Below are 23400 nucleotides of genomic sequence, written 5' to 3' on the forward strand. Positions count from 1 at the left end.
GCCCCCGGAGCCGTGGCAGGGGCGGGGGGCTGCGCCGGGGCGGAGCCAGGCCCGGCGGCCTCCTGCGGCCCGTCCCGTCCGCGGGGCCGCCCGCACCGGCGCTGCGGGTCGCCGCGCGGCGCGGTGCGGTCCACGCCGGGAGCCGCGATGCCGCCGGCGGCGCGGGGCCGCGGTGCGGGGCCGCGGGCCCGGCCCGTAGCGGGGGGCGCCCGCGGCGGCGGCGGGGTCGCACGTGGGGATCCCCCTGCCGGCCGCGCCGCCGGGGCGGGGATCCCGCCCACGTGGGCGCGCGGCGCCGCCCCCCGCGTGACGCGCGGCGCCGCTCCCCGGTGACGCCAGCGCGGCGGCGGTGACGTGCGGCGGCGGCGGGGGGCGGCGCTAGGACCGCCCGGCGGCGCGCGGCGCTTCCTGCCCTGCGCCGCTCCGGCTCGGCTCGGCTCGGCTCGGCTCGGCGGGGCCCGGCCCGGCCCGGTCCGGTCCGCGCTGAGGGGCCGCGCCATGCGGAGCCCCGTCCCGCGCCGCGCCGCGTGAGCCGGGCCCGGGGCGCCCGCCGGGCCCGCACCGCCGCCTCGCCAGGTCCGGGGGCCGGGGGCGGCCGGGGGGCGGGTAACGGTCCGCGGCGGCCGTTAACGGTCGGGGGGGGGGGGGGGCGCGCGCGCTGGCGGCCGCGCCGGTGGCGGAACCCACGTCCCTGAGGGAGCCGGGAGCCCGGCGCGGCCCCCCCCGCCCCGCGGGGCCCGGTGAGGTTTCCCCCCCCCCGTTTCGGAGCGCGGCGGCGGGTCCGGTGGGGCCCCCCCAGCGCTCGCGGAGCACCGTGAGGCCCCCCCCGCCCCGTTCCCGTCCCGGGGAGCCCCGTGAGGCCCCCCCACTCCGCCCCGTTCCCGTCCCTCAGAGGCTTCCCCTCCCCCCCCCTTACCGGGGAGCCCCGTGAGGTCGTCGCCTCCCTCCCCCCCGCCCCGTTCCCGTCCCGAGGAGCCCGGTGAGCCCCCCCCCCACTCCACTCCGTTCCCGTCCCTGGGAGATCGTCGTGTTGCCCCCCCCCTTTCTGGGGACCCCAGTGAGGTCGTGTTTTCCCCCCCCCCCGCCCCGTTCCGGTGCCGGGGAGGTTCCCCGGTCGCTCCTCCTCTTCCCCGAGAGACCCGGCGGCTCGGGGAGGGGGGGGTGCGGGCGCTGTTCGTTGCAGTCGGGGAGGGGGGGGGAATTCCTTGCCCTCGGGAGGGACCCGGGCGTCCGGGCTGGCACTGCGTGGCGGGGGGGGGGGGGAGGAATCCCCGCCGGGCCGGGCCGGGCCGGGCCGGGGCATCCCGCGGGGGGGGGCAGCTGCGGCGGGGGGGCGGCCGGGCCGGCTCCGCAGCCCCGGTGCCAGCGGCCTTTCCCTCCGCTCCCTCCCCCTCCTGCAGGAAGTGGCCGGGAAATGGCAGCTGTGTTTGTTGCGTCTCTCGTTGTTTTTGAAATGTCCTTTTTAATCAGATTGGGTTTCAGTTTCTGGACCTCCCCGTGCTCCCAAGCCTCCCTGGCCGCATCAGCCCCGGGTCTCGCGGCCGGCTGGCCACACAGCCCTCTTGCTGGCGGACGGGGGTGCTTTTAAACGTGTTTTCAAAGGAACAATGTCAATTAAAAATAAATAACTTTCCTTCCCCACCCCCTCAATTTAGAGCAATGGATTCCCTGAGCTGCTCGCAGGCCCCAGGGACGAGCTGAGCTAGGAGAGCCCTTAACCCGAGCCGTGCGTTCCGTGCCGGCGCGCATGCCTCCGCAGCGCCCTGCTCAGCTGCTCGGGCTCCTGCGGCTCTTGGCTGGAGCCGGGTTTGTGCTTGGGCTTTCTCCTGCACACAGCACCTCCCTGCTCCCTGCCAGCGCTGGGGCCCAGGGCAGCCTGCGGTCACGCTGCCGCAGATGCAGGAGAAGGGGAACCGGCCGTCCTTCCCCAGTGCCCCACGCTGCTCAACTGGCGGCCGTGGCCGCGTCGGCTCCTGCCAGCCAGGGCTGCTGGCTGCCGAAAGCCGGGCTGGGGCCCGACGTCCTGCGTGTGCTTTCTTCCCCTCCTCCTTATCTGCCGCCAGCTGTTCCCTGTGAGCGCAGTGCGAGGAGCTGCCGCCTCGCCCGGGAGCAGGCCTGTGACACAGACCCTGGGCAGGAGCCAGGGCTTCCTCGGGCCCTTCTCCTTGACCTGTCAGCCCCCTGTACGGCACCTGGCCCCGGGAGCCGGTGTATCCCGCTCACCCAGCCTTGATTCCGCTCGGCTGAACCAGGTGCGGGTTTTGCATGTGGAGCAGGGCTCTGCTGGCTTTGAACAGGCGCTTCGCGGTTCAGCTGGTGCCTGCGTGCTTCCATCAATGGGCGAGCCAGATGGAAGCCAGGGGTAAGCATGTCCCTGCTGGTTGAATTAGGCTGGTATAAAATCACCTCCTAGCTGAGCCTTTTGTGAGCGGAGCAGGCCCAAGCGTTGGTTAAGTGCTGGGTGCGTTGTAGGCGCTGCTGCAAACAGGTTTGTGTTTTCTTTTTTTTTTCTTTTTAATGATGGCGTGTGCAGTTGCTGCCATATTGGCTCTGCCAACTCCCCTGCGGGAGCAAGGTTGAAATCTAACCTGGAGGAATTACCCCCTGTGCACGCACGTTGTCACTGCCTTGGTTCAATCGCAATTAAAACGCAAGCGAGCCACCCACCCGCCTTCCCATCCGCTTCCCTCTCGCGAACCCAGGCTGCTGCGTGTTTAAAATCCCCATCCAAGGCTGGTGGTGCCGGCCCGGTCCCGGGGCTCTGGGCTGCAAACGGCTCTGCCGGGTCCGCGCGTCCCTGCAGACCTGACCAGCCTCTCCCTTCCCTGCCTGCCCTCTCCCTCCCCGCTCGCGAGCGTGTGCGGAAGCGCTAGCTGCATCCAGAGCGCTCACCCTAATTCTCACCTCTGCTGTTAAGTGGTAGGCTCCAGTTACAAGCCGTGGCCCAGTTTGCAGCTTCGCATTTTATAATGTGCTGGCTGGGGGGGGAGAGGGGGATGCCGCTGCCGGGCTGAGCAGCTCCGTGCCCGCGGGCAGAGGGGCCGGTGCGGCGGGCAGGGGAGCGTGGCTGCCGGGCCGGGTGGGCGCCCGCTCCTGCGTGGGGAGGTGATGGCATCCCGAGCACCGCGCCCAGAGCGAGCGGGGGAGGTCAGGGCCGGAGAGGGCCTGGATAAACACGGCGCTAACCGCTTGGCAGTGCTCCCGCCCGGCCTGGGCCGGAGGTGCCGAGGTGCCTGGAGCCAGGAGATGGAGCCTGGGGCGTCCCCGCGCCAGGGCCGGGCCTGCGGTTGGTCCCCAGACCCAAGGGCGAGAGGGGCGAGCGTTGCCGTGGATAAATCCCAGATACCGCCGCTGTCCCCTTTCTCCGGGGCCAGCTGCTCTCCCAGTAGTCAGCACTGCTGCTCCTGCTCTCAAACCCCAACCCTATTAGCTGAACCACTCCTGTTCTATTAATCTCCCTTCTCTTTAAACTCCTCTGTCACTAGCGCTCATTGTAATTAATTCCCCATCTTCCCTGCTTTTATTTTCCCCTCTTAGCTGCTGTGCTTCTCCTCCTGGCTCCTCTCCCCTCTAATTACCTCTCCTCCCTGCCCCCTCCCTTTACCTGGCGCTCGCCCAGTTTATCCCAGTCTCTCTAATGCTGACCTGCAGCAGCCACCTGTCCAGTTCTGGCACGTCCTTTCGCCGCCTCCTCTGACCTTTAAAAGCCCGGGAGCGGCTTTCCCAGCCAACACATCAAATGCTGGGTGGTACCGGAAAGGCTTTTTCTTTTTTTTAACCACACTGTGGCTGTCCAGCCTTCTGCCGTGCTGGCTGTGCACGAGGAGGCTCCGAACTCGTGGAGCTCTCGGCTGCCGGGAGTCCGGGAGCAGGGGCTGGGCCGAGTCGGAGGCTGGGGGACCCGCGGGGAGGCGGTGGCGGCGGAGCGAGGCGCCTTCCCTTGTGGATGCCACCTGCTCCCTGGCGAGCAGGCGGCCCGGGGGAGGATCCCCGGGCCACCTTGGGAAGTTCGGGAGCGATGTGTGTGTGGAAGTCACGTCGCCACCCATACGGGTTTCTCGAGCAGATGAATCAGCTGCTGTGTCCTTAGACTGCTGGGAGAGGGCTCCACGGGCAGCCGGCGCACTGTCCACTGCTGTTGCGCTGGAAGAAACAAGGCCGGAATGTGATGAAATCCCCCATCTTGGTTTCAACATGGGCTGTGTTGTCAGCTCCCGGCTGAAACACCACGTCCTCTGTGCGGCAGGGTGACAGCCTTCCTGCAAAGGTTGGCGGTGCCCGCGCCACCTCTGCCCTCAGCCCGGGCACCGCGGCTCAGCCGGCTTAGCGTCGCGGAGGGGGCCGCGGGGAAGCCGGCTGGGACGGCCTCGCGCGGGGCCCGTGCCTGGGCAGCCGGGGCCGCGTTCAGCACTGGGGCCTGCTGGCTGCATGGGCAGCCCGGGATGCTCCCAGAGGGGCCGAGGCACCCGGGTTCTTGCCGTGTCTCTGCTGGGGCTCGGCAGAGCCCCTGGCTCTCCCTGCGGCTTTGTTTGCTCTCCCTGCCCCTGCGTGGCTCCTCTGCTTGATAGCTGTTCAGGCGGCTTCTGGCAGTGCCCTTGGCACAACAAGGTCCTGATCTCAAGGTTGGCCACTGCCAGGAGCCATACTAGCAGCTTTCTGGTTTGGAGGGGGGAGTGTTTGTTCATCTCGGGCTCTGAAGGTCATCGGCATGGCTTCTTCCCCTCTCTCCCGGCCTGTGCCTAGAGCTGGCTCTGCAAGCAGGAATTTCCCTGCGATCGCTGGGACCCTGGAGGGCTGGTCCCAGAGCTGCTGTAGGAGGACAGAGCCCCATGCGTTGGGGTGAGGAGCTGGCCAGGTTTCTCCTTGTGCTGGAGGACTGCAGGCAGTTTGGGCCTCCCTGGGGAGCTGGGGCGAGGGGGGCTGCATGCCCTGGTGCATGGAGCAGGGAGGCCCAGAGCTGCTGAATCTCCGGGCTTCTGCTCTCTCCTGTCTGTAAAATGAGGCCAACCCAGATCCTCCCCTGAAACGGTTGATGAATAAACGTCTCTGAAAGCTGGGCTCTGGGAGGGGAAGGTGCTCCGTCCCGCCCGGCCTGGGTGGCTGCCCAGCTGCGCTCGGCTGTCTGCCCTTTGTCCGGCGGCCGCCGGCATCGCGGTCCGCGCCCGGGCTGTGCCGCGGAGGCACCCGCCTCCCCGGGCTGCGGGAGCAGCAGGAGCACACAGCCAGGTGCCCCCGCCGCATCCGCAGTCTCCTTTCAGTCCCGTTTCATGGGCTTGCTCATCTCTGCAGTAGCGTTTCTGTATCTGGGAAGTGCTGGAGCTGAGGCTTTGCCGAGTCCCTGCAAGGTCAGAAACCTGCTCTCCGAGGGGGAGTCGATGCTTCACTGAGAAGCAGTCTCTGCTGGGTCTGCCTCTGGCGTCCTCCTCGGAGCCTGCCAGAGTTCCCACCACGCCACCGCCACGGTCTCACCCTTCACTGGGTCAGGAGCCCTGGGAAGCCAGCAAGTTGGAGCAGAGCGTTTGAGTTTAATGCGGAAAGAAGTCCATGCGGGGAGCAAATGAGATTTCTCAGTAACAGCCTTCCCTGGGGACTCTGGAGCGTGGTGACAAGCCTACACTCACGCAGGTGGCAGCTTGCCTAATGTAGGGCTGCTGGTTTGGGGGCTGGCTTGTTGCAGAGGTAGCGCGGAGGTCTCTGTTGCTTTTGAAAGGCTCTTGAGGTCCCAGGTGAGGGGGATTTTGCTGCCCTGAAGGGCTTTATCGGTTAGTAGCAGGCAGCTCTTTGCCTTCCCTTGCCCCACTTGTGCTCTCTCTGGAGCGACTGCAGGGCTGGGGGCTCTCCGCTGCCTCCAGGCGCTTCCTGAAAGGCAAGATGTTCTCCTCAGGGTTTCCTCCACACAGCTCTCTCCGGCACTGCCTGTTTTTAAGGAGCAGCTCTTTGCCCCAGCTCTCGGGAGCAGAGGGTTTTGGGTAGCGCCTCCGCTGCCTGGGAGCAGGCACCCGGGGCAGGGCTGGGCTGGTTCGTGGGCAGATGGTCCCCGCGCCCTGCTCCGCGGAGGGGGTGGCCGGGCTGGGTGTTCTTAATGGCCTGGAAGTCCCTGTCCCTCCAGGCTTGGGCAGCATTTAACCCTTCCGTGTCTCTCTTTTCCCCTTCTCAGAAATGGAAACAAACAACCATTTTAACTTCACTGGCCTTTCCTCCGTACCTACTGCCTCAGGACTGAAACCCACGCCTTCCTCAGGGGACAGCCTATACACGAACGGGTCTCCTATGAACTTCCCCCCGCAAGGGAAAAGTAAGTGCCCCGGGGAGGGCAGGGGCAGCCAGGGCTGGGCACGGCCGCCTGTAGAAACCCCTAACGCCCCTCACCCCCCCAGTGTGCCAGTCTCTAGGGACAGAGCGTCCTGCAGGCAGCAACTAGCTCTCAGTGGAGAAGGAGTCAGGGACCTCGCTTTTGAGGGGTGAGCGGTGTGGCCGGTGAGCATTTGTCCGAAGGGGAGAGAGTTCGGGGAGTCCCAGCTCCCGGGCTGGCTTCGAGGAGAGCCTTGGTGTCTTGAGGTTTGTGCGCCAGCTGAGCTGCGCACCATCAGCGGGTGCGTGCAGGGCACGATCGCGCAGTCCAGCTGCACCCCCTGCCCCGAGGCTCGGCAGGGCAGCACCAGTCTAACCCCACACGCTGGTCCCGCTCTGATTTCATGTACTCGGTAATGGGAGGAGGGAGCCTGGGCCATGGAGCCCCTGGGAGCATCCCTGTAGGAGTGAGAGTGAGGAGGTGGTCCCGCGGCCAGGCTCTCCTGGGCCAGGACATGAAGGGACTATGAAAGAGCAGTGGTTAGCATGGCTGGGAGGCAGGTCGCCCAGCCAGCGAGCGCTGTGGATCCTGAGTGGCTGCGCTAGGACTGGGGAAGAGTCGGGGAGGGGTCTCTTGTGTGCTTGCAATCGCTTTGGCCTAGAAAAGAGAGGCCTTGCCAGAACGGGGTCTTTGCATGGATTTGGCTGGTCAGCTGATCCCTGCGGCAGCCCTGCCAAGTGCTTGACTAATCTCCTGGGATTCCTGTTGCTCTGATCTAGACGCTGGCAAAGCCCAGTGGCTGGGCCGGTTTTGCCTAACGGGAGAGCTGTGCCTGTGCACACTCCCGCTCCCGGAGGCTCCAGCTGTGCCTGGGGGGCTCCAGGGGTGGGGGGAGATGGACTGCCCCGCTTCGTCTGGGTTTGGGCAATGGTCGGGGTCTCCTGGCCTTGTGCCAGGGCTGCGTCGCTGCCCTGCCAAGCAAATCCTGCAGCTGTGGCTCCGCACAGCTCAGCTCTCTGCCCTGGCTTGCAGCTCCTTGCTGGCGTGGTGCCTCCTGAATTTGTCTGTGGCCTGTCGCTACAAGGGCAGCGAGGTCCCAGCCCTGTGAGCTTGCCCAGTTATCATCTTTGCTCTGCTTCTTCTGCCAGACAGGGGACAAATGCTCCCGTCCCTGGCTGACGTGTACCTGGGCGAGCTCTGCCCGGATGCATTGAAACCTGCCACTGTGCCCTCGCCCTTTGCTGCCCTGGGGCAGAGATCCTGTCTTTGAGCAGGGTCCTTGCGGCAGGGAGAAGGGCTGTGTATCGAGGCTGCCTGTGCTGGGGCAGGTCGGGATGGGGAACTGGCAGGGCAGGAAGCTCTGCGGCTGCTGGGATAGTTTCTCTGTCTGTCTTCAAACCCTCTCGTTTGCTGTTGGTGGAGCCTGGCTGGGTTCTCATGGAGGGAGGCTGCAGCGTCGAGAAATCCCCTGCTCCCCACGATGGACGTGCTGGGCGGGGGCCTGCAGCTCAGTGCCATGCTGTTAACCAGTTTCTCTTCCCCTCTCTCTCTCTTTCTTTGCAGGTTTGAATGGGGGTATGAATGTTAATGGCTTCTCTACTGTATCTCACACTAGTACTTCAGGGACCTTCACCTCCACCACGCATTCCTCCAGCACACCTCACCTCCACTCCTACGACTGTCTCTGGGACTACTCGCAGTACCAGCCTGCCAGCACTGGCAACCTCAAGGACAGCAGCCCCATCATCTCCCAGTTCTCCAGCCTCGGACAGTACCCGCTCAACGGCATTATCGGGGGCTCCCGGCAGTCATCCCCAGGGCACAACACTAACCTGAGGGGGGCAGGGCAGGAGTTCTGGGGCAACGGCACCCCCAGCTCGATGGGGCTGAACTTTGACTCGCAGGAGCTGTACGACTCCTTCCACGACCAGAACTTTGAGCTCATGCAGAACGGGCCAGCTAGTTTCTACGCGGCCTCCCAGCCTTCCCCCATGCTGAGCTCCGGCATGCAATCCTTCTCGCTCCCCCAGTGCCCGCAGGATGAGTCGGGCACCAACGAGGAAGACGCAGCCGCAGCCAAAGAGATTTCCCCTACCATCTCGGAGAACGGGGGCGGGCTGGTGGGCAGCATGGAGCTGGAAGACACGCAGCCAGGTAAGGGCCCTGGCGCTGCTGGATGCTGGGGGGGCACGGTTCCTATTTGTAAGACCTTAGTGACCCCAACTCCTGAGTAGCCGTATGATGGAAGCCGGGTACCTGGCTTTCTGGTTGTGTACCGAACGGAGAGTTGGATCTTTTACTCCTTTGGGAAATTTGGCCTGTCTAACCCCACCTGCCCTGAATACCAGACTGGTTTTTGTCTGTCACAGCTTAGGGTAGGTCTTGGGATCCTCTTAGATCAGGCCAGATGCAGCCTGCCAATGTAATTTGCTGGCAGGATGATGTTTCCTGCTACTTCTTCCATGTGTGGATATGGGTGATGAGACGCAGCTGCAGCTCAGGGCCTTTCAGTGCCAAAGGGACCGTGTGGCCCACCTCAGCAGAAAGGCTTGCTGCTGTGCAGCCCGGGTTTGGGAAGCACAGCCTCCTGTCTGCTCTCCTCGCCGTGCCCCAGAGGGGTTCCTCGAGGCCAGCTTTCCAGGAGAGAACCCAGCAGCGTGGCTGGGAGTGAATACATGAGGACTGACCCCCAGCCTCTGGAAGAGCTGAGGGGGCCCCGTGGTGGGTGAGCCTGGGTGGAAAAGACTGGAGGAGGCAAGGCAGCAAAGAGAGAGCCACTGCAGCGTGGGGATTTGGGAAGGGGAAGCGGCTGGGCAGTGGGAGCCTCGGCATGGTACCCCGGAGCGCTCTGAGTGACCACCAGCCTGAGCAAGAGCCCTGGGCCAGAGCCGGCTGGGAGCGAAGCGAGGCCACCCAGCTCCCCGTTGCCTCCGGCGCCATCCCTGCGGCTCTGACGTGGCACAAGGAGCCGGCAGCCAGGCCCTGCAGTGCAAGAGCTGGGCTGAAAGGCCGCTTCTCGCAGGGCTGCCGCATGCGCCCCCTCCCCTCCCCAGCTGCTCTGCTCTTCGGGGCCTGTGCACAGACGCAGCCAGCCCTGCTGGCTCCCCGCTCCCGGCTCCGCACAGCTTGGCAGCGGAGGAGCTCAGTGCTGTGCTGCCTCCTGGGACACAAGAGCTTAGCGATACCCTGAGGCAGGGATGGCAGAGGCCCCGGGCTCTGTTGCTAACGCATCCTGCTATCACGGGTTTGTTTTTGGTTGGTTGTTCTCTTTAGACTTGAAGATATGCAGCTACAACGGGTCCGCTGCAGCTGTGGTGCCGCTCAGCCAGGAGGCGTCTGTCTTGGCACCCGACACGGCCAGCGGCTGCCTGGGGGACGCGTCTCCTATCACCACTCCTCTGGAAGATGCTCACATCCTGAGCGAAGACCCTCTGGAGCCTTTTGAGTCTCTGGCCAGAGGTAGGGCAGCTGCCGCCCTGCTCGGGGGGACTGGGCCGGATCCGGGTGTCGGGGCCGCGGTGGGCAGGACAGGCAGCTCTCTGGGCCGAGGTCACGCAGAAGGCCCGAGCCAGAAGTTTCTGAGCTTCCCTCCTCCTACATAGGCAGCGCTCCCTCCGGGGAGCTTGGAGGGCCGAGCGGGGGCCGTGCGGCTGCCCGCAGCGCCCTGCTAGGCCCGGGCACCGCGCGGCATGGGGAAGCCCGTCCCACCTCCTCTCCTCGCCTCCGTCCCTAGCGCGGGGAGCATCCTCCCGGCTCCTGCCCCTTCCCCCAGGGCGGCGCGGGCCGGCGCAGCGGTGCTGCCTGCGCGGGCAGCGGGGCAGGCAGCCGGGGATGACTGAGGCTTTTCTCCGGTGGCTGCTTCCTACCCTACCCGCGCCGTGCCAGCCCTGGGCAGGCCTTCCCAGGCGAGGGGCGGGCCTGCGGTGCCGGCTTCCCCCTTCAGAGCGCCAGCCCTCCTCCACCTTATCCCTTCCCTTCCCAGCTCGGTGACGAAGCTGTTACTCGGTGCCTGAACTTCCGCGCTGGTGAACATCACCATCACCATCACGGCCATTTTGGGCTCCGCTTCCCAAAGGAGGGGGCGTGGCTGGGGGCTGCCGCGGCCGCCGAAATCCCTTAACCCCTCTCCTGCCGGCCCCTTTTCGCCCGGGGGGGTTTAATTGTTCCCGAGCTGGTCCTGCTGCTAACCCCCGATGCCAGCTCTTCCCAGCGGGTCTGGCAGGGCTCTCGGGAGCGGAGATGTGGGTTTGTTTGCCCTTGACGTGTTCGGAGCCGCGTGAGCGCCCCGTGTGCGGTCCGGCTGAGGTTCTGGTGCTGATACCCCCTCCAGACCCGGGGACTGGAGACCTCTACGAGATGGACGACTCTCAGCTGGTGAGCGACAAATCCCCCCTGGAGGAGCCCCCTGACATGTCCAGCCTGCACTGCTCTGCCAGCCCCTCCCTCAACAACTCCAGCTCCTTCAGCCTGCTGGCGGACGACAGCCAGCCTTCCCACTCGCTCTTCGCCAGCCCCAGCTCGCCGCCCGTCCTGGGGGAGGCTGTCTTGCAAGGTATGTGTCATGCCCGGGACAGAGCCAGTTGCAAGTGGCCTTGGAAGCTCTCCAGGGCGCTGTGCAAAGCGGTTCGCGGCCAGCAGAGACGACAAGTCCCAGCAGGCAGGGCTGCATTTCCAGCCAGCCGTTCAGGCCGTATCCGCCAGCTGGCTCCCCGCGGGCTGGGGGGAGGGCTGCTGCCTGGAGTCTCCCTTGTTCTGCATTTTCTGCAGCAGCACCTTTGTGTCCGGGTTGCAGGCCCCGGGCCGGCACGATGAAGTACATGAGAGCAGAACTGGGACCCCACGCGTCCCGAAGCCCTTGTGTCAGGAGCGTAAACCACGAGGGAGCTCCAGTTTGGGGCGTGTGTGCTGGAAATGGCCGGTCCTGCCGGCACTTTGCGTGGGGAGCCGGGGAGCCTGTTTAGGGAAGAAGACTGCCCAGTTACAAGCGACTGCCCTTAGCACACCCTTGCCGGGTGTGAGCCCGGGCGCAGGGGCCTCCTCCGCTCCGGTGGGCACGCAGCTGAGGGCTGCAGGTCCGGCCGTAGCTGGGTTGTCGCGTGGGCGGCATCCGGGAGGGGGATGCACAGCCACATTTTCCCCCATGGTTGGACGGGGGTGGGGGATGTCTGGTTTCATGGGCGGAGCGGGAAGGGAGCAGAGCTTGGCGGTGACGTCCCTGACCTTGGCTTTGCAGACAGCAGCGTAGACCTGAATAGCAGCAGTCACGCCGGGCCGGAGGAGTCGGAGTCCCTGGAGCTTGACCCTCCGCTGGAGCCGGAGTCCCCAATCCCTTCTCCAGAAGAGGAAGAGGAAGAAGCTGGTGACAGCTGTCCGGAGACTTCAGCTGCGCCTGAAGGAGAGAGCGAAGAGGCAGCCCCCCTCGGCGCGTCAGCAGGTGGTGAGCAAGGAGACTCCTCCCCTGGCTGCCCCAGCCACGGGCGACGGGCCCTTCCGCCAGCGCTTGCTGAGCAAAGGGTCCCGCTGTCTTGGCAGGTGATGTCCCACGGAGGCGCATTGCCACCCAAGAGGAGGTGCGCTTCCCCCTGCAGCACGGGTACGTGGTGCCGTCCCTTCCCCCTGCCCTGTCACCAGCCCCACTGCAGGCTCTGATCCTTGCACGGACGAGGCTGTGCAGGGCCCCGGCTGAGCCGATCTTTGTGCCCAGGTGGAGGAGAGAGGTGCGGATCAAGAAGGGCAACCACCGCTGGCAGGGGGAGACGTGGTACTACGGGCCCTGTGGGAAGAGGATGAAGCAGTTCCCGGAGGTGATCAAGGTAAAAGCGCCGGGGTGACCTGGGCTAGAGCAGCAGCAGTGTCAGCGAGGAGGCCTGCCCCCAAACCAGCCAAACCAGGGCTGCTGATTTGCCCCGTGTCCACCCCCTCTGCCAGACCCCTGATCACAGAGCACGGATGCCTCCGTTCAGCTACTGAGCCTGCTGGGTGCGGGAGCTGCCCAGCCTGCTCGAGGAGGCTGCACCACGTGAGCGGCAGCGAGCAGCGGTCCCACCGGACCCCTGGCCAGCTGCGTTCTCTGCCAGGCCGGCAATGGCTGCCTCCTACCCAAAAGCAGCTGCTGTCCGGCTCAGGGTGCAGGCGTCGCTGTCAGCAGTCGCGTCCCTGCTGCGGAAGAGGCTGTGCTGAGCCTGCCCCCCGCCCCGTGCCCCCCTCACGGAGCTCTCCTCCTCCTCCCAGTACTTGAGCAGGAATGTGGTGCAGGACGTCCGGCGCGAACACTTCAGCTTCAGCCCCCGTATGCCCGTTGGAGACTTCTACGAGGAGCGGGACACGCCTGAGGTGGGTTTTGGGGGAGCAGGCGAGGCGCAGCCCCAGGCCAGCCTGGCCTGGAGCTGCTGCCTGGGCTGAGCTACCCTTCCCGCGCGCCAGCAGGCGCTGAGCACGCAGCTCCCCAGGGGCTGTCTGGGAGCCTGGGAGAGGGGCTGTGCCGTGGGCTGGGACACTGCTCCGGCAGCAAGGGCGCCCCTTCTAGGAGAGAGCCTGGATTTTTGCCTGCAGGGTCTGCAGTGGGTAAAGCTGAGCCCTGAGGAAATCCCGTCACGCATCCAGGCCATCACAGGCAAGCGCGGGCGACCCCGCAACGCAGAGAAGGCTAAGCCCAAGGAGACGCCCGCTGTGAAGCGTGGCCGGGGCCGGCCTCCCAAAGTCAAGATGGTCGACTTGCTGAGCAAGACCGATGCTCGGCTGCTGAAGAGACTGGAAGCTCAAGGTACCCCTTCCCTGGCGCCTCGTGCCCCTCAGTGGGTCTGTGCCACCCTGCTCCAGCTCGGGGTGTCTCCGGGGGCAGAGATAGCAGCCAGTCGCAGCCTGGCTCTGGAGCAGCATCAGAGCCCCAGTGCCTTGTCCCGATCACTGACCCTCCTCTCCACTCTCGCAGAGGTGCTCAGTGAGGAGGACAAGTTGAAAATGAGCAAAATCAAGAAGAAAATGAGGCGGAAGGTAGGAGTGGCAGCGTGGGGAAGGGTGGGGCGGGGGGTGTCCTGGCAGGAGCTGTCTCCAGGGCCTTGTCTGGCCTCCTGTGGCTCTGGATCCAGCAGCGGTTGGGGTTGAGCTGCCTCCTGGGGCTCTGCCAGTCGCCGGGTGCCTCGGGAGCCTCCCGTTCCCACAAGGGCGGGCGTTAGCAGTTCCTTCCTCTGGCAGCGCCGCTGCCTCCCATGCGGTGAGCTGTGCCCAGCCTGCGGTGCGGCCGTGCGTGGGGCCTGACCTCATGGCACCAGCTGTACTGGGGCTGCAACCCGGGGGCTGGCCAGGCCGAGGGCACTGCAGCTACCCCAGCAGAGCAGCCAGGGGCAAGGGGACTGCCTCTTTGTTTTCCCGGATGTGGGAAGGCCTCACCTTGGCCACCGATTCCCTGAGCTGGATCTTGTCCTTTCCAGGCCAAGAACAAGCAGAAGCAGGAAGCAAAATCTCCCAAAGCAAAGGAGGCCAAGAAGAAGTCCAAGGTGAGTGCATGGGGGTACGAGGGGACCTGGAAGGGGGGAGTGGGGACAGAGTCACTCTGCCCATGTGACCCCTGTGATCTGTCCTCAGGCCAAGGAGAAGAAGGGCAAGACAGAGAAGGGCAAGGAAAAGGTACGGCCCAAGGAGAAGAAGAGCAAAGCGACTCGCAAGGTGGACAAGAGCCTGTTGGCCCAGAGGCGCCTGGAGGAGCGTCGACGGCAGCAGCTGATCCTGGAGGAGATGAAGAAGCCCACGGAGGACATGTGCCTGGGGGACCATCAGGTCAGCTGGGCCTTGAAGCAGGATGCAGAGGGACTTGGCTGGGCAAAGCTAATGAGCCACCTGCCTGCCTGGTGCCTTGCACCCCCTGAGTGTCATGTCTCCTTTCCTGCAGCCCCTGCCAGCCTTCTCCCGCATCCCAGGCCTCATCCTGCCCAGCCGCGCCTTCTCCAACTGCCTCACCGTTGTGGAGTTCCTCCAGAGCTACGGCAAGGTCCTGGGCTTCGACCCAGCCAAGGACGTGCCCAGCCTCTGCACGCTGCAGGAGGGGCTGCTGGGTGTGGGCGACAGCGCGGGCGAGGTGCAGGACCTGCTGGTGCGGCTGCTGCAGGCTGCTCTCTACGACCCTGGCCTGCCTCCCTACTGCCAGGTGAGCTGGCGAAGGGCGCTGCTGGCGCCGCTGGCCTTGGCTCCTAGCTGTGCTGCGGATTTCCCCCTTTATCCGTGTCCCCTGCCCCGTTCCCTTGCTGCTCCATCTGGGCTAGGGGTGGTGGTGGGGCTGGTGCTCCACTGAGGCGCAGGGTCCTGCAGGCTTGGACAGGAGACCGCTGTGATTTGGGGTTCTGCTTCTCTTGCCGCAGCCAAGGGCTGCGCAGCCTCCCGCCCCCTCTCTCTCTGCATGTTTGGCTCTGGCCTCATCCCACATGTTCTCGGCCCCCAGAGGCAGCCTTCAGGAAGTTCCCAGCCATCTGTCCTGCTGCACAGGCCTTGGAGCATGACAGACAAGATGCCTCACCAGGCCCAGCCTGGCTCTCTTAGGACACCCCTGGGCTCGTTCCCACTTGGGTTTGCGTTGCCTGGCCCTGGTTTTCCCATCCGTGAGGTGCTGGGGTCCTTTTCATGCCCTGGAAAATCCCCCGTTTTTCCCAGTGGGCAGGAGGGGACTCCCTAAACATCCCTTCTGCTCTGCCCAGTCCCTGAAGATCCTGGGAGAGAAGGTGTCAGAGATAAGCCTGAACCGTGACACTGTTTCTGAGATCCTGCGCTGCTTCCTCATGGCGTACGGGGCGGAGGACGACCTGTGTGATGGGCTGCGGACGAAGCCCTTCCAGGCGCTGCCCCCAGACAAGAAAGCAGCCATCCTGGCCTTCCTGGTGAACGAGCTGAACAGCAGTGCCCTCATCATCAAGTGAGCAAGGGGGGTGCAAAACTTGTCCTCTTGCACCCTGGCCCCACTGAGGCTGACCACAGTGCAGCCGTGCACCTGCCGCCTCACTGCCGGCGTGTGCTGCCAGGCCTTGGAGTTCCCCTGGGTTGTGCTACCGTGGCCTCTGGGCACAGGGTGGGAAAGGCTGGGCTTGTTCGTGTCCCATGTGGGCCCATCTCCCTCCCTGTCAGTGCCGTGTAGAGCTAGTCCTCTGCAGCTGAGCCCCTCGTTTCCTTGCAGTGAGATTGACAAGACCCTGGAGAACATGTCCAACTGCAGGAAGAACAAGTGGATCATCGAGGGCCGGCTGCGCAGGTGGGTGCTCCCAAATGCAGCCTGTGAAATCCATGACCTGCCAGCGGGGACTGTTGTGGCTGGGAGCTGCTCTGTTGTCTCTGAAACATTCCTTTCTGCTCCCTTATTCTCCCCACTGGAGATGGGACCCTGCACAAGAAGTGTCTCAGGCTGTCCTATAACTGTGTCTTGGCCAGCTGTGGGGAATGGAGGGTAAATCAGTGGCACGTATAGTGCACTTCTGCTGTGGCTTGGCAGGTTGAAGATTGCCCTGGCCAAGAAGACAGGCCGTCCTGAGTCAGAGATCACGGGCTTGGACGATGGGCGGAGGAGACGCAGCTCTCGCCTCACAGAGGAGAATGGCCTGGAGATGGAGGAGGAGGAGGAGAGCCGAGGCCGGAAATCCCGCAGGGATGAGGAGGTGACGTGCCTGTGTGGGGTCAGCTGCTCGTGGGGAGCAGTTTGGACCAGCGTACAGTGGAGATTGGGAACTCGGCCTCCTGGTTTCTCTTCCTAATTCTGCCAGTGTTTTCCTCTGACCGGTCTCTTCTCTCTCCCAGGCTGACACTTCTGCATCCAGCGTCCCTGAGCTAGAAAGACAGATCGAGAAGCTAGCCAAGGTGACCTGGCAGGGACGGGGCTGCTGGGCTTGGCTGCTGGTGCAGCTCTGTTGGGGGGGCCCCTCCCAGCCCTTCAACCCCGCTGTGTTCTCCCTACAGAGGCAGATGTTCTTCCGTAAGAAGCTGCTCCATTCCTCACAGACACTGCGGGCAGCCTCTCTGGGCCAGGACCGGTATCGGCGGCGGTACTGGGTCCTGCCCCACCTGGGTGGGATCTTTGTGGAGGGTACGGAAGGTGAGTGGGGAAGGGTTCCCGGGGGGGCAACATTGGAGGCCCATCTGGAGGGGTTCCACATGGTTCATCTCCTCTTCTTGCCCTTGCAGTGGCTGAGCCAGTGCCGGAGGAGCGCACCGAGGAGAAGGTGGCTTCCCACGTCTCCCCGGTCAAGGAGGAGCCAATGGACGTGCCCATTCCCAACCGAACGAACTGCACAGCCTCGCGCTCCCGGGGCCGACCACGGAAGAGCAAAGAGGAGCTGCCCCAGCACTGTGGGCCCAAACCTCCTCCTGTCAACGGGGTCCTAGAGGATTCGGTGCCCTTGGGCCAGAGCCAGCACGACCTCAGCCAGTCTGCCTTCCTGTCCTGGCTGAGCCAGACGCAGTCATCCCTGCTCAAGGACTCCGTGCTCACCCTGGACAGCAGCCCTGGGAAGGGGGACTCGGGGCTCCTGCCTGTTGAAGCCCTGACTGACGCTGCAGCAGAGGAGGAGGATGCCACAGAGGCTACAGAGAATCAGGGGCCCTGGTTCAACCTGCTGCCCCGGACGCCCTGCGACGACCGTGCCGCCCTCGCTACCTCCTCAGCCGAGCCCTCGCCAAGAGCCAGCTCGCAGCCCCGCAGCCAGCACCGGGGGGAGCAGCCCAAGGCCTCGGCCAGGCAGGTGTGTGCTCAGACATCCTCTGCGGAGGGGAGCCCTGGGGAGGAGGGAGGCTGTGTCCAGGATTTCCATTTCAGCATATAGTGACCCCTTGGGAAATTGCCTGTCGTCCAGGATTTCCATTTCAGCATATAGTGACCCCTTGGGAAATTGCCTGTCCTGAGGGATGGGGAAGGGACCTGCCTTGGGGTCTTTGGAGGAGAAAGGTGGGGGGATCCTCTGCCTGGGCACGTGTGACCCCAGTGGCCAGGGAGATGCTGTCCTTCTGGCTGCACACCTGTACGCTGGGAACTTGGTCCTGCTGCCCTCAAAACCTCTGGGCCAAGGCTGCAAGGATTGAAGGAGCTGCCTAGCGGAGGCAGCCGTGGGCAGCTGCAGCGCCTGGGGTCGGGGGCCCGAGGAGCGGGCGTGTGGCTGGCCCTTCTCTGACTTGCTCTGTCTCCTCCCAGCTGAACGGCCTCCCTGCAGATGACCCCATGTCTCCCCTGCTTGCTTCCACACCGGTCCATGCTGGCGCCAGGGTCCATGGCGCCTGCCCCAGGAGTCGGAGCAGCCTGGAGAAGCTCCAAGACCCGCCAGGGCAGCCCAAACGCCGGGGGCGGCCCCCTACAAAGTTCTTCAAGCAGATTGAACAGAAGTACTTGACCCAGCTGACCGAGCAGCCTGTTCCCCCTGGTGAGCCCCCTGCCCCTCTCCTTCCCTGTCTGCCCTGCCCAGAAACCCAAGATCCTCTTATGGGTAAAACTATGCTCTTCCCAGACTAAGGCGTGCGCATGAGAGAGCCATGGCCTGGATTTTCTGCTCCCTGATGAAAGCACAGTGTGTCCAGCAGGCAGTGGCCTGCACAGCTGCTCTTGGGTCCCGCTCCCTGCTGTGCTGGGCCCTGGGGCAGGATTTTGCAGGTGCTGAGCTGGCTGTGTGCCATTGCCTTGCAGAGATGCAGAGCGGCTGGTGGTGGCTGCAGGACCCTGAAGAGCTGGAGGCAGTGGCCCGTGCACTGCACCCTCGGGGAATCCGGGAGAAAGCTCTGCATAAGCACCTCACCAAGCACAAGGATTACCTGCGGGAGGTCTGCCTGCGCACCACCACTGGTAAGGGCTGCTCGCGTGGGCCGGGGCACATGCCCAGCTCCGCGCCTTCCCTGCTGAACCCTTCCTCTCCCCCCAGACCCCATCTTCCACCTGCGCCCAGAGGCAACCGGTGCCTCTGTGTCTCGGGAAGCCTTGGCCCAGTGGTCAGTGATGGAGAGGGCCTATGAGACTGACCTCTCCATCCTGCAGTGGGTAGAGGAGCTGGAACAGCGTGTGCTGATGGCAGATCTGCAGATACGAGTAGGTGCTGGGAAGGGGCTGCTGGCGACTTACCCTCCGCCTGTTGCCCTCCTCTGAGCCTGTCTCTCTCTCGCAGGGCTGGACGTGTCCCAGCCCCGACTCCACGCGGAATGACCTGCAGTACTGTGAGCACAAGGTGGAGCCCCTGGAAGACATCACCATCAAGAACCGGCGGGAAGGACTGCCCCTGTGCCGGGAGCACACCAACCCCCTGGACCTGGCGGTTCTGCGGCTGGCGGCGCTGGAGCAGAACGTGGAGCGGCGCTATCTGAAGGAGCCGCTCTGGCCGCTGCATGAGGTGGTGGTAGAGAAAGCGGTGCTGAGCAACCCTGAGGAGCTGAGCCTGGGCACCACGGAGATGTAAGTGCCTTGTCCTCCCACAGCTGGGACCAGTTTAATTAGGATATGGACAGGCCCAGCTTAGCACTGCCTTCCCTTCCCTACCTTCCCTAGTGCATATGAGATCACTCCCCGAATCCGGACATGGCGACAGACTCTGGAGCGGTGCCGGAGCGCGGCCCAGGTCTCCCTGTGCATCTACCAGCTGGAGAAGTCCATCGCCTGGGAGAAGTCGGTCAACAAAGTGGTGAGAGCCTCCACGCTGTCCCTGACAGGCAGGAGAGCAAAATTCCCTTGGGTTCAGCATGGCCCGGCTGTGCCTGGCCAAATTCCCTGCCGCAGGATGGCTGCGGGTTTGAGGCCACACTGCCCGGGGTGGTGGGGACGGGGAGGCCTGCTCCGCGGGACCAAGCCCGCGCAGCCCTGCATGCCGTGCCACCTGCCTGACCCCTGCTGCCCACAGACCTGCCTGGTGTGCCGGCGCGGGGACGACGACGAGCACCTGCTGCTGTGCGATGGTTGTGACCGTGGCTGCCACCTCTACTGCCACCGGCCCAAGATGACGGAGGTGCCCGAGGGTGACTGGTTCTGCTCTGTCTGCCTCTCCCAGGTAGGTCGCGGAGGAGTCCCCGGACATCAGCTAGCAACTTCCCCCCCGCAGGGGTGTCCCAGGGCCGGGAGCCCGGCTTGCTCAGGCCGTGACCCCATTCCTCTTCCCCACAGGCGGAGGAATATCGGGATCCCAGCTCGCCCCGGAGAGGCAAGAAGCGGAAACGGGGGCGTCTCTTTGGGGTGGGCTTCATGGAGGTGGACGAGAGCCCCCGGCGCCGGGCAGCCTCGCGCCGTCGCGAGGGCCTGGCGGTGCCCCGCTACTCGGGCGAGGGCCTGTCCCCCTCCAAGCGGAGGTGCGCGTCGTTGCGGAGCCAGCCCAGCGACCTGACCTTCTGCGAGTGAGTAGGGGCGCAGGGGTCCGCGGCCACAAGGGCAGCCGCATCCCTCGGCTCCCCCTGACCGAGTCCATCCACCCCCAGGATCATCCTGATGGAGATGGAGTCGCACGAGGACGCCTGGCCCTTCCTGGAGCCCGTCAATCCCCGCCTGGTGCCCGGCTACCGAAAGATCATCAAGAACCCCATGGACTTTGCCACCATGCGCACCCGGCTGCTCCGGGGCGGGTGAGTGCAGGGCGCTCCGGGGCCGTGCGGGAGCCCGCGGAGGGCTGGGGCTGGGTGGGGGCGCGTGGCCGCCTGCTGCAGCCGGGTGAGCCGCACTGCGGGGGCCGAGCTGGGCTGGCAGGGAGCCCCCACGGGCTCCCGATCTGGCCGGCTCCCGACTGCCCGTTCACCCCAGGTACACGAGCTCTGAGGAGTTTGCGGCCGACGCCATGCTGGTGTTTGACAACTGCCAGACCTTCAACGAGGATGACTCCGAAGTGGGCAAAGCCGGGCACGTCATGCGCAAGTTCTTCGAGAGCCGGTGGGAGGAGTTTTATCAGGGAAAACATGCTACTAACCCGTGAAGGGGGGGCGGGCCGGGGCACCCACCTGCCTTCCCACACCCGGGCGGGGGCTCAGGCCACCCCTCCCGCCGCCCTTGCTAAGAACTGACTCCTCTGGAGCTGATCTCGCTGCCTGCTGAATTCCTCCCGGAGGCCGGTCCCTGGCCAGCGCGAAAAGGGCCCCAGCCCTGCTCCACAGGGACCGCAGCCCTTTTCCGCTGCCCGGACCCCCCGCCCCCAGCAACACAAACTCACAGACTGTGTAAGCCAAAAAGAAAAAAAAAGAGGTGTTTTTTTCTTTCTTTCTTTTAAATTTTATTTTCTAATTAAAAAAAAACAAAACAGAACCCCTCCCCCCCACCTGACAAACGAGGAAAGCGAATCCCCTGCTGGGAATATTTAATAATAGCAATAGTTCGTAGTGAATGTGTAAGAACACTCCTGTGCAGTGTCGTACATGCATTAACGGCCAGTAAAGTGGACTTAACCCCTCGCCCGCCTCGCAGCCCCCCCCACGCTGCTCCCGCTCACTCGCTGGCTCCCCCGTCGCCCCGGGCCAGGATCACCCCTTCGCCCCGCATCAGGCCTGACCGCGCAGACACTTTAGCTGGGAGGGTGGTCCCCCCCTCGGGCGCCATCCCGGGTCCTGCCCCCGGCTGCAACCCCTTCTGCTGTAGGAGTTCCCCTGCTCCCTGCACTGCTCCTGCCCCGCTTCCCGGGCCTGGGTGTTGGACGGCCGGCCCCTACTGATCTGGCTCCAGGGACCAAATTGGGGAGGGCAGGGGGGCCCCGGCCAGCCCTTTCCCTGCCTCTGCCTCTCAGGAAGACCCCAGCCCCCCTGCCCTCCCCTCCGCGAGGACCCCCCAGGGCTGGGCCTGGGGTCCTGGCCCCCCCCCCGGACTCTCTCCCTCTCCCCCCCACCCCAAATTGGGATCCCTCAGGGACGCTACTGCAGGCCCCGGGTAGGGAGGGGGCCTGGCCCGGTTCCTGCACCAGAACATGGACTTGAAGCCTCAGGCGGGTGTTGGTGTCCTGCTCCCCCCACCCCGACCCCCCTGCCAGGGCGCTGGGGGTCTGCACTCGGCGGGGAGGGGGGCCGGGCCGGCCCCCCGCCCCTGAGCACGCACTGCCCCGGCCCGCGGGGAGGCCCCCGGGCAGCGAGCAGGCACCTACCTCAGTGGGGAGGCGCCGGGGGGGGGGGGGGGCCCGGCTCAGCCGCTGCGCGCCCCCCCCTCCGCCCACCGGCGCCCCGAGGCCGCGGCAGCCCCAGGCGGAGGGGCCGGGCCGAGCCCCCCGCCAGCCCGGGGGCGCCCCGGCCCCGCCAGCCAGGATATTACGGGTACTCGCTCTGGGGCGGTTCGGCGGCTGGCGGGGCCTCGCGGAGACGCCGTGGGGGCCACGGGCGCGTCCCCCCCCATCGCCGGCCCCACAGAGCACTGAAAACAACTAACCTACCTGGGCGAGAGGGGCAGGGGGCAGCCGGCCGCGCACCCGCTCCCCGCCTGCCCCACTCTGGCGTCTTTAAAAGTAGCCTTTTTTCTATCAGATAACCTCAGAAACTTTTTATTTTATTTTATTTTTTTGCTTTGAAATAAGAGGTGGATTTGAAGTCTATTTGAACTGACTTTATATTACGCATAAATATTTATATTTTATCTAAATAACTGCGCTGTAACAAACTTTTTTTGTGGTTTGTTTTTTAGTAATGTTTTGGATCTGTCAGGTTTTTTTCCGTCGTGGGAAAGTTTTTGGGAGTCTCCGTATTGTTCTCGTGTTTGTTCGGTTGAAGTTAATTTTCTCCCCTCCCGTTGCCCCGGTTTCTGACCCCCGTGTAGCCCCCCGCCCCGGTAACGCACCCCGCCACGGCCCAGCTCCGTGCCCGCTGCGCTGCAGACGTCGATCTGGACTGAGGGGAAAAGCTCTAAGACGTGGAATATATTTTTCTTTGACCCCGTTCCGAGTTGTTTGTGAAGCCCCTTCGGTCGGGGACTCCGGCCGTCGCAACGGGAAGGAACGACCAACGCTGAGATGTTGCGGCCCCTTCCAGCCTCCGGGCCGCCTTTTTATATAACCAAACGTGTTGTTTTAGTGACTTTTTGATAATGTACAGGTTTTGTGAATTTAAATTTATTTCTTTCTATATTTTTAGGACCAATCTCATTTTTAATAAGGTTTAAAGGAGAAAAAAAAAGATTCTAGCCCTCCTGTTTGTTGCCTGTGATGTCCCCACGAGCTGTAGGACCGTGCGTGTCGCGTTACGAGAATAAACAACTCACGTTTGATAGACACACGGTGGTCAGGCGTTTCTGTGGGAGCCCGGGTGCCCCGCGCCGCGCGCCCCCGGCCCCCTTCCCGCACAACAGAGGCCTTGGCTTTTCTCGCCTTTTTATTTAAAAACAAAAAAACTCCAAAATGAGACGGTGGGAGCTGGTTGAGGGGGGCAGGATGGGACGAGCCGGGCCGGAGCGCGGAAGCAGGAGGAAGAAATACAAAACTAGAAACCTCTCGAGATTTTAAAAAAAAGCAACTTAAAAACCTGTACAAAATGCACTACGTATAAATTAAAGGGGGGCACGAGGGGGCCTGGGGGGCCTCAGCTTCTCCTCTGCAGCTCGGGCCCCCCAGGCCCGGGGCAGGCCGGGCCCTGGCACCGCCGCCCCTCCTCGGGGGCAGCAGGGCCGGGGGGCCTGGCGCCCCCCCCGGCCGCGGGGGCCTGGGGTGCCCATCTGCAGGTCTCCCTCTTTGGTTCCTTCCTTGGGGGTGTCCGTCCCCCCCAACCAAAGGGGCCGTGCCCGGGGGGCCGGGCGCTAGCAGCAACGGGAGAGGTGGGTGGTGGCTGGAAACCGGGGGGTGGTGTCACCCCAAGCGGGGGGCGGAGGGCCGCGGCCCCCCCCTGGGCAGGCCCAGGCCTGGGCTGAGCACGCACCGAGCTGTGGGGTGAGGTAGATGTGTGGCGGGGGACCCCGCCGCCCCGTGGGGGGGCCGGGGTCCCCCTGCCCCATGGCAGGCCGGGGGGCCCCGCTGCGGGGGGGCTGGAAGAACCGGGAGGCCCTGGGCAGAGCTGGCACTGGGGGGGCACGGCCGGCCCCAGAGCTGGAAGCAAAGGGGGGGCCGGAGCCCCGTGGGGACAGACGGGCGGGCGGGCGGCTGGGGGGGGCCGGGGCGGCTCCGCACCCCCACGACACCCTCGATCTTTGGTTAAAAGAGCCGCCGCCGTGCGGCCCCCCC

The 23400-nt window shown here is 64.8% G+C and overlaps 1 protein-coding gene across 1 annotated transcript; it reads left to right on the forward strand.

Annotated features, from left to right (window-relative positions):
* Positions 1-492: 492 nt before the first annotated feature.
* BAZ2A (bromodomain adjacent to zinc finger domain 2A) lies at positions 493-22458 on the forward strand. The gene is made up of 30 exons (XM_067314164.1): positions 493-576; positions 6158-6295; positions 7856-8446; positions 9566-9751; positions 10623-10844; positions 11526-11729; positions 11825-11885; positions 11997-12105; positions 12524-12625; positions 12845-13055; positions 13224-13285; positions 13723-13788; positions 13877-14068; positions 14181-14435; positions 14980-15194; positions 15453-15527; positions 15765-15927; positions 16067-16126; positions 16226-16361; positions 16451-17007; positions 17454-17679; positions 17940-18095; positions 18172-18335; positions 18412-18695; positions 18789-18921; positions 19138-19284; positions 19398-19624; positions 19706-19849; positions 20025-20459; positions 22322-22458. Exons 2-29 carry the CDS (start codon positions 6160-6162, stop codon positions 20191-20193), a joined length of 5253 nt encoding a protein of 1750 aa, XP_067170265.1. The 5' UTR covers positions 493-576; positions 6158-6159; the 3' UTR covers positions 20194-20459; positions 22322-22458.
* Positions 22459-23400: the final 942 nt, after the last annotated feature.

This window comes from Apteryx mantelli, chromosome 33, assembly GCF_036417845.1.
Source record: "Apteryx mantelli isolate bAptMan1 chromosome 33, bAptMan1.hap1, whole genome shotgun sequence".
Lineage (NCBI taxonomy): Eukaryota > Metazoa > Chordata > Aves > Apterygiformes > Apterygidae > Apteryx > Apteryx mantelli.